General features: G+C 41.5%; 1 protein-coding gene across 2 annotated transcripts in view; it reads right to left on the bottom strand.

Annotated features, from left to right (window-relative positions):
• Nucleotides 1-359: 359 nt before the first annotated feature.
• SPATA6 (spermatogenesis associated 6) overlaps nt 360-16,190 on the bottom strand; it is a 59,513-nt gene continuing 43,682 nt past the window's right edge. For both annotated transcript variants that reach the window (XM_039484244.1, XM_039484245.1), the window contains exons 12-13: nt 11,560-11,648; nt 360-7,323 (exon numbers count right to left, since the gene is read on the bottom strand). In XM_039484244.1, the coding sequence (XP_039340178.1) occupies nt 7,143-7,323; nt 11,560-11,648 (270 nt within the window). In that variant the 3' untranslated portion in view covers nt 360-7,142. The remainder of the gene's footprint in view (nt 7,324-11,559; nt 11,649-16,190) is intronic.

Here is a 16,190-nt window from a genome sequence, read left to right as displayed (position 1 = left end):
ATGTAGCTAGTGGCTCAAAGGGCTGTTTCATGAGACAGTTAAGGACAAGACTGAGATCCTAAAGCAGAACAGATCTCTAATTTACAGAAAAAGTTTCATAAGACCTTTCAGGAACCTCCTTGTGGTTAGATATGTGAAAAATGAGAAACCTTCTACTGGTGAGTGGAAAGTTGTTATTAATTCTAAGTGAACCTTGATGGAACTCTCAGATAGATCTGATATCTTCAGTTCCAACAGATAAGTACAAGACTGTGGAAAGAGATGACCGGACAGGTGAGTGATGAAAGTGGTTACATCAAAGATGATATCTTCTCCATTTCTGGAGATAAGTGCATCTTGTAGATTTTTTCCTGCTACTTAATAGTACAGGTTGTACTCCTGATGAACAGGACACCTCTAACCCCAAGAATCACTGAGGAACCATGCCTGGAGTTGCAGAACATTCAGATTGGGGTGAAGTGTTTGACCTGCATTTTGAGACAATAGTTGAGAATTGAGGGCAAGAGGTGAGTTCGATGAGGTAAGGAAGCCAAACCTGCCTTGGCCAAGTTGGTGCAATCAAAATGTCCCTGGCTTGGTCCTGCTTGATCATGCTGAAAACCTTTAAAAGCAGTGGAATCAGTGGATAAGCATCAATAAGACCCTTTGTTCATGTAATGAGAAAGGTGGTTGCTAGAGATAAAGGCTTGAGTCCTCCTCTGGAGCAGATTTTTTTGCACTCCGTGTTGGCTGCAGTGGTGCAAAAGTCAACCTCTTGAAACCCTCAAGTTAGGAATATTTTGTAGAGACTCAAGTCCAATTCCCATTCACAATTTAGGGTAAAATGTCTGCTGACATTTGCCACGGTGTTTTGTATACCTGGGAAGTAAGAAGCTGAAATAGCTGGTTGACTATTTACCAATTCCAAATCTTTATCGCTTCGGTGCAGAGCGAGAGGGAACACGCTCCCCGATGACAAATAATATAATACATACAAGAGATGTTGTCCATCATGATCTTGATTGACTTGTTTTTGATTAGGGGAAGAAAGTGGCGGCAAACATTTCTGACCGCCCTCAATTCTAGTAGACTGATGTGCAAGCACTGTTCTTGTTGTGACCGTTTGCCTTGGGACACATGAGGACTCAAATGTGCTCTCCAGCCCAAGAGAGAAGAGTCCGATGTTATCATGACCATAGGAGGATGCTGGATGAACAGGATTCTTGCACAAACCTTGCAAGGATCCTTCCACCAGGTGAATGGCTGAGTATCTTTTCAGACTCTTTGTTGAATATATATGCTGTTCTGAGTCACTCCTGACACACTGAAGATGTAACCTAGTGGTCTATGTTACAAAAACGCAAGCTACCAGATGACCCAGAAGCTGCAACCATGTTCTAGCTGGTATTTGAGGCCTGAACTGCATTCTTTGGATAGAGTGAGGAACCCGTCGGGAGACTTGCTCATCATTGACCCCAAAAACACTGCTATAAAAAAATATACGCTGTATAGGGGTCAAGGCCATTTCTCAATATTTATTTGTAGGCCTACATTGTGGAAAAGTGAAATTGTTGTTTGAACTGCTGACAACACCTCCTGATAAGACCGCCCTTCGAGGAGCCAGTCGCCGAGGTACAGACAGACATTCCTAGATGATGGAGGTAGGCGGCTACAACTACCATTATTTTTGAGAAAATCATTGGGGCGGAAGAATGGCTGAAGGGTAGGAATTGGTAGTGAATGACTATGAAATGAAGAAATCTTTTGAGAGGGGAATAAATTGCAAGACGTAAGTAAGCATCTTTGAGGTCAAGAGTTGCAAACCAGTCCCTGGTGTTGGGGGAGGAAATTATAGCTGCTAGGAACATCATTCTGAATTTCAGATGTCTTGACGTATTTAATCAACTGTTTGAGATCTACTTTTGGCCTCCAACCCATTTTCCTTGGGTAACGGAATATACCTTTGACAAAGCCCTTGTCCTTTGGGCTGAAGTGGAACTGGTTTTATAGCCCTCTGATTTCACAGTGATGTGATCTCGTGTCAGCAATTGATCGTGAGAAGGTCCTTGAAGAGAAAAGGAAAAGGCAGGTGGAAGGGCAGGATGGAGATAAGTTGGATCATATATAACCAGAAGTAACAGCGACTGATACCCATTTGTCTGATGCATGGGAGACAGTAACCTGTTGGTATAGCGAGAGACAGTGTCCAAGTTAAGGGAAAAGGGTGGAATAGTGTAGCCAAGAAACCCTATCAGGTGGTTCAAACTCCCGACCAAACCCACAAAAGTGAAGTTTGGGAAATGCTGATCGGCTTGGATGAAGTATTCAAGTTAGTCACTGGTTCCTTTTTAGAAAATCTTGACCTCCTAGCCGGCAGTTCAGATGGTCTACGGAGGGTGGAACATTAAGCAGGATGGGATCTGTGCACGGATTGAGTCCTGTTGAATTTCTTTTTATTTGCAGGAATGTACATCTCCAGGAACTTAAGTGTAGACCTAGAATCATTTAGGGAATGAAGTGAGCTGTCTGTGTAGTCCGCACATCACTACTGCAGTGGAAACAGACCTGGATGCAGTGTTGCCCACATCAAGTAAAGCCTGCAAAGATGTCTTTGCCACGAGCTGACCCTCCTTTATTATGGCGCTATATGGATCTCAGTAAATGGTCAATGAAAGCATTAAGCGTCTCATAATTCAGGTAGTTACATTTCAACATCGGTGCTTGGTGATTCACAATCCCAAACTGTAATGTTGCCAAAGAGTAGCTTTTCTGACCAAAAAACTCCAGCCACTTCGGCCCTTGTTATACGGGGTAGCTTTAGAAATATGCTGACTCCCCCTTTCATTAACTGTGTCCATGACTAGAGAATTTGATGCCGGATGTGAAAACAAAAACTCAGAATCCCTGGCTGGGGACGTAGAATTTTTTATTGGCATCCTCGCACGTAGGAGGTGCCACTGCTGGAGTTTTCCAGATGGTCTGGGCTGGCTCAAGGAGAGCATCATTAATTGGCAGTGCCACCTTTGCTGAAGTAGAAGTCTGCAATATGGCCAGGAGCTTGTGAAGGGAAGGTGGGTGAGAAAGGACCGAAGGTGCTGCACTCACACAGCCCTATATAGCCTCAGAATGGGGCATGTGGATGTGTAGGGTGCAGGTAAAGTCCGAATGGGCACTGCTACCAAATTTCTCCAATCAGAGGCACAGGTGCATGTGCACCTGAAGTGAGGCATCCACAAGGACACACCTCAAAGATGACTAGCTTCTTTTAACAGATGTCTTAGTTTTCTGGTGACTCACTGAAAACTTCGGGTGAAGAAATCTTGGAGAGCTAGTCTATAAAAACCCCAAACACATACAGTACAGAGAACCTGGAGCACTTTCCTCATCAAATGAGTTTAAAGAAGTTCAAGTTTTGAGCCTAAAAATTCTCAGTGTCTTCATTACCTGAGGCGTTCCACATCGTCCGCTCCATCTGACATTCTCAAGGGACCAAGCTGAGGCTTCTATCCTTCTAGCTGGGAAGCTAGATAATGCTGATCCTTAAAGAGCTCGACACTTCCACCTCTTAATAACTACAGGGCAATGCTGAGGGATTTTTAAAGTGACTGCTATTTAGCAAAGAGCCTGACTCGTGATTGCGACTCACTGTTTGTATTTGCACAAACTAAGTTTCTGCCCCAGTGGGAGTTGAGACAAAAGTAGCCTCAGTTTGACTTACTAAAAGAAAAGTGATTAAAATATTACGCTGATTACATTTTGTGTCACACACAATACCAAAAAGGCAAATAAAGTCTGGTTAGAATACTCCTGGGCTATGACAGTCCAGGGGAGGAGAAAAAGAAATAAAAAGACTGATGCAATAAAGTCTAATTCTCTCTTAATCTATCCCATTATTTCTAGATTTGAGTAGGCAGTTTTCCTTTAGGAGGTAAAATGGTGGTGGTGGAATTATGCCATCCTACTGTCACTAACACACCACTTTGTGGATGGCAAAAGATAAGGACTGAGCAAGAAAATGCTATTTAAAGCTCTGCTCAGGAAACTAGAAATTTGCATTTGATAGAAGGGATTTAAATTGTATTAGAAGGCAAGGTCCACTAAACAATCAGAGTTTATTACTATGTTGGTTCACTGCCTGAGACTATACTTATCGCACACTGCAGTAGCAGAGGAGAATCAGTCTTCTCTGCACTTGAGCTACATGCATATTAATAGAGGGTTAGCCAAGCACACGAACAGGAGAGGGGGCCAAACACTTGTTTTAAAAGTGGCTTGCAGATATCAAATGGACAGAGCTGTGTAACTTGACTCTTAAGTCACATTTTGCATACAAGTTTCCCCCTAGCAACAGAAATGGATTCCAATACAGGGTTTGGAAGAAAACCCTTAGCTATGTCATGGTGTACATATTACAAGCATAATCCTGCTATCAGAGAGGTGGTTAGCTGATACTGATGATACTAGCTGATTCTAAGAGGCAAAACATCTACACACGATAGGAGCGGGGCCAAAGGGTGGTCATTCAATTTATAACACAAGTTACGTTATATAGCAAAACTTCATATGGAGAATATTCCTATCCAGCAAAATTCAAATATGAACGCTTTTCCTTTCCCGTTCTTCCTAAAGGAAGCCCAGACTAAGCAAACCTGTAGGTTCCCCCAAAATTTAAAGAACCAGGATTGCCACCTGTCAATCAAGCTAAAATGGAACTTAAATTACAGCCTCGTCTTTCTCACCAAACGCCTGCCCCTTTAGCCCACACTTTCTTTCTATCCTCCAACTCATTATCCTGGCTTCTCATGGTGGGTCTCTCTCCCGTCTTCCCCCATTCCTCAATTCTCTGGCTGCACATGTGGGGCTGGGATCTCCAGTCTCACACACAAGGACATGGCACCTCTGTATGTTCAGCACCTCCCATGTGTTTAATTGGGCTCAAATTAGTAACTAATTGGCTGACCCACCAGAGATGGGTAGTGGTGAGTAGCACTCCTATATCAATGGAGAGAGAATGGGCCAAGGTGCAAAACAAAGGATAGCAGGTGATATCCAAAATATTCTTAGTCCCTACACCACAATTACCCCTGTCCTGCTGAGACTGTGAAGGATGCTTGCAGCTGCTAAAAATTTTTAGACAACAGGAAGCAGTCAAGGTGAGGCCCACACAGTGTGTGCATACACAGCACACGCTTCATGTCCTGCAGGTCTAGCATGCCTAGGGCAAACCCCAGCTTTGCTCTGGTTACCTGAACAGTAGTAAAGTGTACGCTTACAGTTTTCACTCAGCTATGACACTGGGGTCAGGCCAGGAGGGAGTACTGAACATGGGCAGGAAGACAGGGCTCATGGCTGAGTGCTCATTCACATCAGAAAATCATTTCAACCTGCACTTGCAATGTAGATTTTGGTTGGGTAACTCTAGGTCACATGCTGGCAGAGAGCCAATCAAATTCTGCCTTGGCTTTTCATGATAAGTGGCCTTCCCGGTTTCTTCCTGCCATCTTTTCATTGATCAATTTTATCTATTAAACTATTGTAGAACAGACCAATAGGGACCAGAGCCACAGAAAAGCAGCCCAGTTTAATGGTTGAGCACAGGGCTAGGATCCAGAAACTTGTACATTCTAAACCCTGCTGTGCTGGTGAGTACCAAGCTTTGGATAAGTCTGTGCTGTACATGACCATCTCTAAAAAGCGACTTAATAATGCTTCTCTACATTATAGGAAGTTGTGAGGATTAAATAACTGGTTAATCTTTATTTTGCACTCTGAAAATCTAAAGCACTGCAAGGGCCAAGCATGATCAAGACCAGGAACACGGAGCTGTTAATCCAGCGATTGGTTTAGCTGTTACCAGGAGCAGAAATGCCTGTATTCAGTACATTTCCTTCAAAAGCCCCCTTTCCCGAAGCTGCGTTGCACAGCTTTTCAATATGTTCTCTACCTGACTTACTCATTCACTGGCAGCTTCCTTAAATCAATTAGGTTATTTTAGTATTAAAGCACGGATTGCAGTAGGCCAATATTTAGTCTATCCCCGTATGTTGGCAGGTTACAGTCCTAGATTTCTGCCATCTGTACAACTAGTTTTATCCTTTGTCCAAAAGCAAGATGTAAGATGGCACTAGTGTAACTGAATCTGTCCCAGCTGCCTGCTTCTGTAGCGAATGCGCCAGGATACACATTTCCTTTTGAAATGGGAGAAACAAGTGGGAGATGGACATGCTTGCCCTTTTAAATCACTCAGATGGGCAGCTTGCCCTGGTCTGTTAATGTGGGAGCTGTTCAATGTGAGGCTGAAAAGGTTCCCTCTCCTGGGAAAGCATCCAACTACTGCCGAACATTTGGTGGCCTTTAACGAAAAATGCAATTTCTGCCAATACATCCCCAGCAGGCTAGTAAGGATGGGCTCCAAATGTGGTGGGATTGTGATGCAGGGACTTCATAACGCTTGTATGGGGCATCTGGCTTTAGCTGACGAGCTCCGAAAGTGATCCTGGAAACTTTTAGAGATCGTTACGTTGGGATGCATGAAGAAGAAGAGATGTTTTCTTACAATATATAGATATTTTCAAAAGAGCTTGACATTAATAGAAATTTCATGGCTGAGACTGCTGAGAAACACTTTCAACACAGCTACAGGGTCACTATCAGAATTTTTCCCTTCTCCATTTCTACACCTGGAATGAGCAGACATTATCCTTCTAAAAAAATCCCAAACAGACAGTATCGTACTATGATCATCTCACTAGCTCTTTAAGCACTGGGGCAGGTTTCACTTTCAACCACTTATATTTAAATTGCTAATAACTAAAACAGAACTGGCTGCAATCAAAGCCTGCATTGATGATGGATAGGAACATCCACTTTACTCAGCGCCTGCTTCAGAACTGAAAAGGATGAAAAAGGGGTGGGTGAAGAAATAGCACCATCCTAGCTTCTTAAGGGAACAACGTGCCTGCTTAACTTTAATTGTTTTGGATTTTCTTTTTCTTTTAACATTTTGCTTTTGGGGTCCCAGCCTCAACGCCCCACTAGCCCGTAAGAGTTCTTCCCAGTGAACATTCCCTGTTAAAAAATAGAGTACAAATATTTATTACACAAAAATAATTCTCATTAAAAATAGTAACCTTGCGCACTGTACACTTCTGGTTGTATTGCTATCAGGAGTGTATTTTTCTTTTTGAAATGGTGCCACAAGCTTTTTTGTACATGTTTCTGTATATTTTCTCCAGGCTGTCTTCAAAGATAGCTCTGTGGGGTTTTCCTTTATACACAGCCGCACGGTTGGACCAATATTCACCATTATCCAAGTGAACGGTGGTGTTCTGCTGAGCTGATGAGCTGTTAACATAAGCAAAGCCAAAATGATCAGTCTGAGGAGAAGAGGAAACGTGAGTCTGCAAATGCAGTGTGAACCCAGATACAGTGCTGAGAAACAGTGACATTTTACAAGTAGAAATATAATTATACCGCAATTATTCTAAGAAACAGAAGCCCATGTTATTAAAATACAGAAGACTTAGTTCATGTAACCAAGTACACTTTATAAATACCTCTGCAATAGAGGCAGAATTCGTTTTGGAACAGAATGTGGTTGCTTTACTGTGTTTTGATTGGCAGTGTGACTAGGCATCGAGCCCTATGCAGCAGCTACATAGGATGTGTGTGTCCTTTGAAGGTCAAAATGTAACCATAAGCAGCTATTTCAATATGAAGACAATCTATTCAAGGTAAATTAAATGACTGCATTTGCAGCTATAATGTGTTCTATCCTCACCATCTCAGGTTAAAAATATATTTTACCAAATACATTATGATATAATGGCAATGGAATGTTACTTGTTTCTTCCCATTATGTGTCAGTGTTTTAATATTTGTAAGAAAAGATTTTCATATACCAGTAGCTTCCAGAATTCATTTTCCTAGACCCATCAAGTAGAATTTATCCTCTGAAAGTCTTCATTACCAAGCACTGACAGATTTTAATGCATTTATATATCCAAGCTTCATGGATTGTTTGCTTTATGTTAGAACCTTTGAAATAAATGATTGCATTATAATAAAACCACCAGTTTGATTTTGTATTATATTATATTTGAAATTAGATCATCAAAAATTAAAAAGGTAACAATCAGTTATGGGGTAAATTTTTCAAACATGTCTAAATGAGTTAGGTGTTTTTGAAATGTTTACCCCTGTTCTCTAAAGGTTCAGATCCCAACCCTACCATCTTCTGGATGGGAAAATAAACTGGACATGTGAAGTTTACTGGTAGCCATTTTTGTCTAGAAAATAGAAGTAAGATTTGATTTTACAGGTAAATTTCAAAAATGTGTTGCTTATGCATATATTGATCAAGTCACGAAACACCACTCCAGCAGGGTGACAGAATTTCCAGGTCTTAATATTCTGTCTTGAAGTTAATATGTATTAAACAATGAGTGAACCAACGTATGTGACATTATTCATGAGGGTATTTCTAGCTAGCTACAGCATCTTGTACTGAGGTTTCCACTGAAAGGTACACTTAAAACAACGGGAATGAGGTGGGGAAGGATGAGAGATTTAGGGCCAGATCGCTAAACCCTGGTCTCGCTTTTTGCACATGATAAACCGGAGGTATAATCTTCCGCTTACAGTATATGCTGGGGCACAAACAGTGTAATTTGGAAGCCAGTCTACATGCTATAGAAACAGGGAGTTGGGTGAAAAATGGCATCAGCTGTGCCCACAATTGTGGGCTCAAGGCTGAAAATGCATAAAGGCCATCTTGACACTTAATCCCCCCCCACAAAAACAGGCCCAGGTATTTTAAATCAATTGACTATTTGCAGTAAATTAAACATACCTTTCCTTACCATCCAGGGAGAACTGCACTTTACAGCTTTGACTTGTAAGAAACCAACACACAAGGAATGTCAATCAACAAGAGATCCTCATAGTCCCATACTGAATTTGGACAGTTCTATAGAATTGGAGGCCTCCAGGATTTGGGGCTAGGTCAAGATACCAGATTTGTATTTTCTTTTCCACAGCCCATCCTACTATCTACCCTCCCGAAGAGAAGTCACAGACCGCAGTCCAGCAAATAAATATGCTATTAGGACAATGCATCCACCTTAACCAACAGTTCTACTTCCTTATTTAGACAGATTGCTCCCTATAGTCTGTATTTGCACTTCCTTCTACTAAAAATGTAATTTGGGCCAGAAAAACTAAAGTTCCTCACGTGCCTCCATTCAAAAACCATCACAGTGTCAAACATGGCTGACTCGTCAAGAATGAGAGTAAAGTTGGCAGATTCCATATCAAGGTCATGACAAAGCCTTAAAGATTGTCTATTTTTGGTACATTTCCATTAGTCGCTCCTTGCTCATGAGATATTCAGCATTGGTATGGACAAAGACAGCCATATTACAGAAAAGCCAGTCTCCTGTCTTAACTGGAAACCATCCTGACAATTTGAGCTAAGTGACCTGGGAATTACACACACAAATCATTAACAGCAGGATTTCTGCACACAACTCCCCACTCTGAAATACCTGTCATGTGCTTTTATTCCCTCATACATCTCCTTTAGGAGTCCCAGAAGTTCTTTTCAGAGTGAATCATACACTAAATATTTCACACAACATGGACCTTTTCCATACTCCCAGTGGTTTTCAATCATCTACTTTACTGCAAACATTTTGTCGGCAGTACCACGTCCTCCACTGAACTCTGTCTCTATCCTTGTATCCTGTTGACAAAAACTGTGCAAACCCCTGAGCAGTCAGATCATCCTTGAGTTCTTATGTCTCTTTGCCTTTTGTGGAGTGGAATTAGTGTTGCCAGTGTCTAACCTCAAAGATGCAGTACTTTCTCAACTTGAGTGCCTCATTTCATATCCCGTCATTCCTTGATGCTATAGTACTGGGATTATTTTTTTTTCCCCCTCAAGGCTTGAAGTTTTAATACCAATCTTAAAGTCTCAAAGCTGCCTCAATACAGAGACGTGTGTACACAGACACACAGATACTTTGTTTGCTTCAACTGTCAGGGCAAGGGAACATAAGGGATACTGCCACTCCTTTATCCTAAGTAAGTATAGAAGTATTACCAACAACTTACATAGCAATTGCTCTAAAACTTAATAAAGAGAAAGTATCAGAGGGGTCTTTGTTTAATCCTGAGCTGATGGTGTCAAATTTGCAGATGAAAATCATGGCTTGCCAATTACAGAACCAGTTTCTCCTCCCTTGGTTTTCACACCTCAACTGCTAGAACAGGGCCTCATCCTCCCTGATTGATCTAACCTCGTTATCTCTAGCTTGCTTCTTGCTTGCTTATATATACCTGCCCCTGGAAATTTCCACTACTTGCATCCGAAGAAGTGGGTATTCACCCACGAAAGCTCATGCTGCAAAACGTCTGTTAGTCTATAAGGTGCCACAGGATTCTTTGCTGCCAATAAAGAGAAAAGTGCTCTTTGACAGAAGCGAGTATGATTATATTTGTAACCCTTAGTTACACACTAACTGCAGAAATTAAAATGTAGGGTTTTTTAAACAATGTCAATAGCAAACCACTAAATGTTACAAGTTCACTACATTGCACAATATGAATGTTCTTCCTGTCTGCACATACAATGATGACTTGGCAGTCATTGTGAAAGTTTGCATCACATTTAAGTGTCAAAACATAGCTATTTTAGGTCAAATCCGCCTAGATTTAGCACTGCAATTCTGGAGGGTTTGTTTTTTTTTTATAAACAAAAAGCAAAGGTACATAGACCTAATCATGTTTTATATGTACATAGTGCCTTTCATCCTCAGAAATCCCAAAATGTTTCACAAACTACCACCAACACCCTTTCCTCACCCCTCCACCCCCGCAACTGCAACCATCTCTAGGATACAGGATGGCAATGAACCAATGCTCTATGAGCAGGAATGCTGGAGCAAGAGCTTCTTCAGATGAAGAGTGCCAGAAGATACCAAGCCAATGTAAATTAAATAGGACCTCAGTTTTTGAGGTCTCATCTGAAATACATACACTAAACTACCTAATACTGTGTTTAATCCACCCTATCACAGATGAAGCATATAGAGTACAACACGATCTTAAATTTAAAAAAAAAATCCTCTCTCAATTACATGCCTGGGAAAAGCTGTCTAGCTACTAAACATCAATTTTCACATTTCTATAATTTAAAAGATAACCAAGTACTTTTTTTAAAAATGAAAAATTTGCTCTCTGGCTGAGATTATAAAATCCAAATTACTGCCCAAGGATCATTTTTTTGACCATGTACATCCTGAAAATAGGGATTAATGAAGGTTAGACTGACAGTGGCAGTCATAGCAGTATGGAAGACACAATGATAATTAACTGTATTTTGCTTTTAGGTAAAAAATCTTAGTAGGACTAACTCAAAGAAGCATTTGGCCATTTTACTGCATAATGCATAATTTAAAATAGAAAATGAATTATTTAAGTATCCATTTTGCAGCTAGATATGAGCAATATGGTGTACATGTAGTTTCTATACCAATTACCAGACAGGACAGCATATTTAGTAGTAACCAAACTTCATACCTGCTCTGTAGTTCACTGCCACATAATGAGTCTTTACACGAAATGTCTCTTGTCTTACTTGAGTCTCCTTTCGATGAGTTACTCTCATCCTAAAAAACAGAAATCAAATTCTCATTAGCCCGGTTTCTGATTACAATAGTTTCATTTAGAAATAGTTTCCTTTCATTTAGTAAATGACTATGAAACTGCTTACATTTCTTGAGGGAGAGAAAGGAAAAGGTGCAATGAACCACATACTACTTATGATCAGTTTTAATTAAAATCACTGGAACTCAGCTAATAATTTTCAGGTAATAAACTGGAAAGAATTTCTGGGAGTTGTACATCCAAGGGCCTATGCAGATGATGCTAGTCACTGATGCTTACTATACGCACACAGGGTTGCGTGCTAGGAAGCATGCTGGTGGCAGCACTGCATTTGTATCTTGCAGGAGGGGTATGTGGGGCTCAGGAGAGGGGTATGTCTTTAGTTTAACGGACTTCAAAGTAACTATGATGTATTTACTAGGGTGACCAGATGTCCTGATTTTATAGGGACAGTCCCGATATTTGGGGCTTTTTTTTTTTATTTATTTTTAATATGGGCTCCTATTACCCCCCACCCCGTCCCGATATTTCACACTTGCTATCTGATCACCTTAGTGTTTACTGACTCTGTAGAGAAAGTCTTAAAAAGTAACTACTTAGGATTCTCCATCTTCCGAGTGCTTAACAAACATTAAAGAATTAGTCCCCTGTGCAAAAGGTAAGTAGCAGAATACCCACTGAAAGTCAGTAGAACAACCAAGACTAGAAGGTAGGAATCTCTTTGTGATGGGTCCCCCACCCCCCTGGGGTGCCACTTAGAACTGGGATACCACTGGCCTGCCTGACCCACCAGCCTGGGTTCCCACTCCGCTGTATTGCTGGGCAGCCTGCCAAGCCCTTCCTCAGGCTTCAGACTGAACTTTACCAGCACATGTACAGGTAGGGGCATACCCAGGTGCAGCTTCACACAGCTGCAGGGGAAGGCTCAGCTAAGGAACTGCCCAGTACTCAAGTGCACCCCACTCCCCTCTAGAGGGTAAATCCAAAATTATACCGTCTTGCGCTGCACAGAGATTCGTACAGCATAAGCTCATGAAATTCACCCCCTCCCTCAACGTGGAGAGGAATGTATACAGCTTTCTGCCCCACCGTTATGTTTTCCACCCACTGGTCTTAAACAAAACAAGTTTATTAACTATAAAAGATAGTTTTTAAGTGATTATAAGGGAAAGCAAACAGATCAAAGCAGATTACCTAGTAAATAAGACAAACACACAATCTAAGCTTAGTATACTAAAGAAATTGGAGATGTGTAGCAAATTCTCACCCTAAATGTTGTTTTAGGCAGATTGCAGAGTGTCTTAAAGGCAAGCTGCACTTGCTTGCAACTTAAAATTCTAGTTATTCCTTGCACAGGCTAGACAGCCCTCTAGCCTGGGTTCAGCCCTTCTCCCCAAGCTCAGTCTTTTTGTTTCTTAGGTGTTTACAGTAGTCATCTTGGGCGGGGAGCCAATGAAGAAGGAACCACGATGATGTCATTCCCCTGCCTTAAACAGTTTTAACATATGGTGGGAACCCTTTGTCACCCAGTTTGATTCCCATGCACGGTCAGTGGAAAAACACTAGTATTATCATGGAGTCCAGTATCAGGTGACTTGGTCACATGTGTCTGTAGGATCCCACAGCCATGACTCAGAGGCTGTTTGCAGTGTCCCCAGGAAGGCTTCCCCTTCTAAAAACTATTGTTCTCCCTAATGATCCTTCCCAACCAGCCATCTAGACTGATTGCATTCTGCCTAATGGGCATTCCCCAGGTGCAAACACATTTGTAATAGATGCAAAAACAATATTCCTAACTTCAGATATAAAAATGATACATGCCTACAAATAGGATGATCTTATTCAGTAAATCATAACTTTTTCAATGATACATCACATGACCTATCTTGTATAAAATACATCACAGTTGTGCCATAATCATATCATAACAATATCTTTATGAAGAATATGGGGGTGTAGTGTCGCACCCTTCCCTTGCTTAGCCACACCTACTGTGCAGGTATAGAAATAAAGGACTGTACAGAGTCGAAGCTAGAAGATATTTTCAGCAGAAGCTAACTGCTGCGAGGATTAGTGAACAAATTACCTTTCACGTATGCCGCTAATATAATCAAATTGGTCCAGAACGCAAAACTGGGAAACAGGACAATGAATATAAAGGAAAATAAAAATAAAATGGAGAGCAAGCTGAATGGCCTAGGACTGTGGAAAGGCTAACACTATTTATCACGGAGAAATAGAAGGTAATGAGGGTGCATGTGTAAACAGGAAATCTGACTTTCTCAACATCATGAGTGATGTTGAGAAAGTGGACAAGGAAAAGTTATTTACTTATTCCCATAATACAAGAACTAGGGGTCACCAAATGAAATTAATAGGCAGCAGGTTTAAAACAAATAAAAGGAAGTTCTTCTTCACGCAGCACACAGTCAACTTGTGGAACTTCTTACCTGAGGAGGTTGTGAAGGCTAGGACTATAACAATGTTTAAAAGGGGACTGGATAAATTCATGGTGGCTAAGTCCATAAATGGCTATTAGCCAGGATGGGTAAGAATGGTGTCCCTAGCCTCTGTTCGTCAGAGGATGGAGATGGATGGCAGGAGAGAGATCACTTGATCATTGCCTGTTAGGTTCACCTGGCATTGGCCACTGTCGGTAGACAGATACTGGGCTAGATGGACCTTTGGTCTGACCCGGTACGGCCTTTCTTATGTTCTTATGACTCTGCCCTCAGCAGGCACACTCTACAAAGCACCGAGCAGAAGGAATCAGGTGCAGTGATAAACCCTGAAATGTTTGCCAGAACCAAATTAAATTTTGGAAGGCATAAGATGATGCATCAAATGTAAACAGGAAGATGCTGTCCATAGAGCTGTCTGAATAACTGAGTTTTTGGTTTGCTAGTAGGTCCAAAAAAGAAAAACAAAACAAATCAAATAAATATTCATAGAAGCAGGGACTGGAACACCCAGGTGAGCGCCGTAACCACTAGGATTATAGTTTAGAGTTATTCTCACTCCCTCTGGCCCAACAGATATACTATGTGGAACAGCTTCAACAGGAGATGACTGAGAGCCCCACCCAGAATAGCAAAGAATCCTGTGGCACCTTATAGACTAACAGAAGTTTTGCAGCATGAGCTTTCGTGGGTGAATACCCACTTCTTCGGATGCAAGCAGTGGAAATTTCCAGGGACAGGTGTGAATACTTTATAGCCTGGTGATTAAGGCATTCACCTGGAAGGTGGGAGACCTGAGTTGTCCTTCCAGAGTGGGGATTTGAACCAGAGTCTCCCAGGTGCCTGCTCTAACCACTGAGCTACTCCGTATAAGTGGGGCATGACCATTGCCTCCTCTTCTGTTTTGTGAATGGTACCTATGTCTCCTTGTGAAGCCAGCCCCCACCCCCCAGTCTAAATATTTCATTTCAATTAAGGCAAAATAGTTCATTTCAACACTTTCTGTTTTTCTCTTGTTCTCAACTGAAACAATTTGCCAAAAATCAACAAATCCACAAAATGTTTTGGTCCACCTAAATCTCCATGTTTTGGCGAAAGAGCGTCAGATTAAATATTTTGCCCAGCTCTAGTTTTCCACATGTTATAATTAGAGCCGTAGTAGCCCGCTTTGGAATATTCTCCAGAGTTTTGGTCACAGTATTTTAAGAAGGCACTACTGATATAAAAACTAGCAAAACACAGTTGGCTGATGTTGCACTTGATCTTAAGGTCTGTGGTTATTTGGAAAGGTTAGAGATATTAGGCCCTTGCTCTCTGGAATAACAGGAATTAGAGACCCTTCCATAAGTATAACAAATTTAGACAGGAGTGGAGACCTGAGCCAAGACCTCCATTTCCTGTATGCTAATTTGCTTGCTGTATTATTACCTTGTCCTCCCCTCCTCATCTGCCTCACCTACCTGTTGCCTCCTATCACAACCTAGATTTTGAGCTCTCTAGGACAAGAAGTGTCTTTCTACCAGGTGTTATAGAGCACCCTGAATTATGGTGCCTCAGGTAATAGTGCAACACAAATTAATTATACATAATAAATGTCAAAAAGCAATTCTCTGCTTACTTAAGTGAAGAAAGGTGATGTGAACATGAACAAAAGAGAATAAGAAGCAGTGCTTTTATCTGAAAGCCAGTCAGTTATAAGTGTACCAAAAATAAAAGATCCCATCCTGCCTTCCTGTTTCTTCCCAATGGGTCTCACTCCCAACCTGCCCTCCGAAATGCGATAGTCTTTTTGGGCAGGGAGAGGGGGGTCACAGAGACTTGCCTTACCACTGTTCAACACAGCCTGTGCTAGTCCATCCTCTCTCCTATAGAACTAGCAACATCTGCTCAAGCCAACACAGCACATCCTGTCAAGTCTGGGTGAGCGTCTGAGGGAGAAATGGCTCAATATGGTGGTAAGAGACAGGAAACCCCTTGTGCAGAGACAGCTCAGGAGTGGCATGAGGCTTTATTTTTGTGTTCTCAAATGATGACTTTTCAAGACAGGGCCAGTGGAAAAGGGGAGCTTGGAGGAAAAGATTCACA

This window comes from Mauremys reevesii, linkage group 8, assembly GCF_016161935.1.
Source record: "Mauremys reevesii isolate NIE-2019 linkage group 8, ASM1616193v1, whole genome shotgun sequence".
NCBI classification, from domain to species: domain Eukaryota; kingdom Metazoa; phylum Chordata; order Testudines; family Geoemydidae; genus Mauremys; species Mauremys reevesii.
The sequence above is the reverse complement of the archived record's forward strand: the minus strand, read 5'-3'. Positions and strand labels throughout refer to the sequence as shown.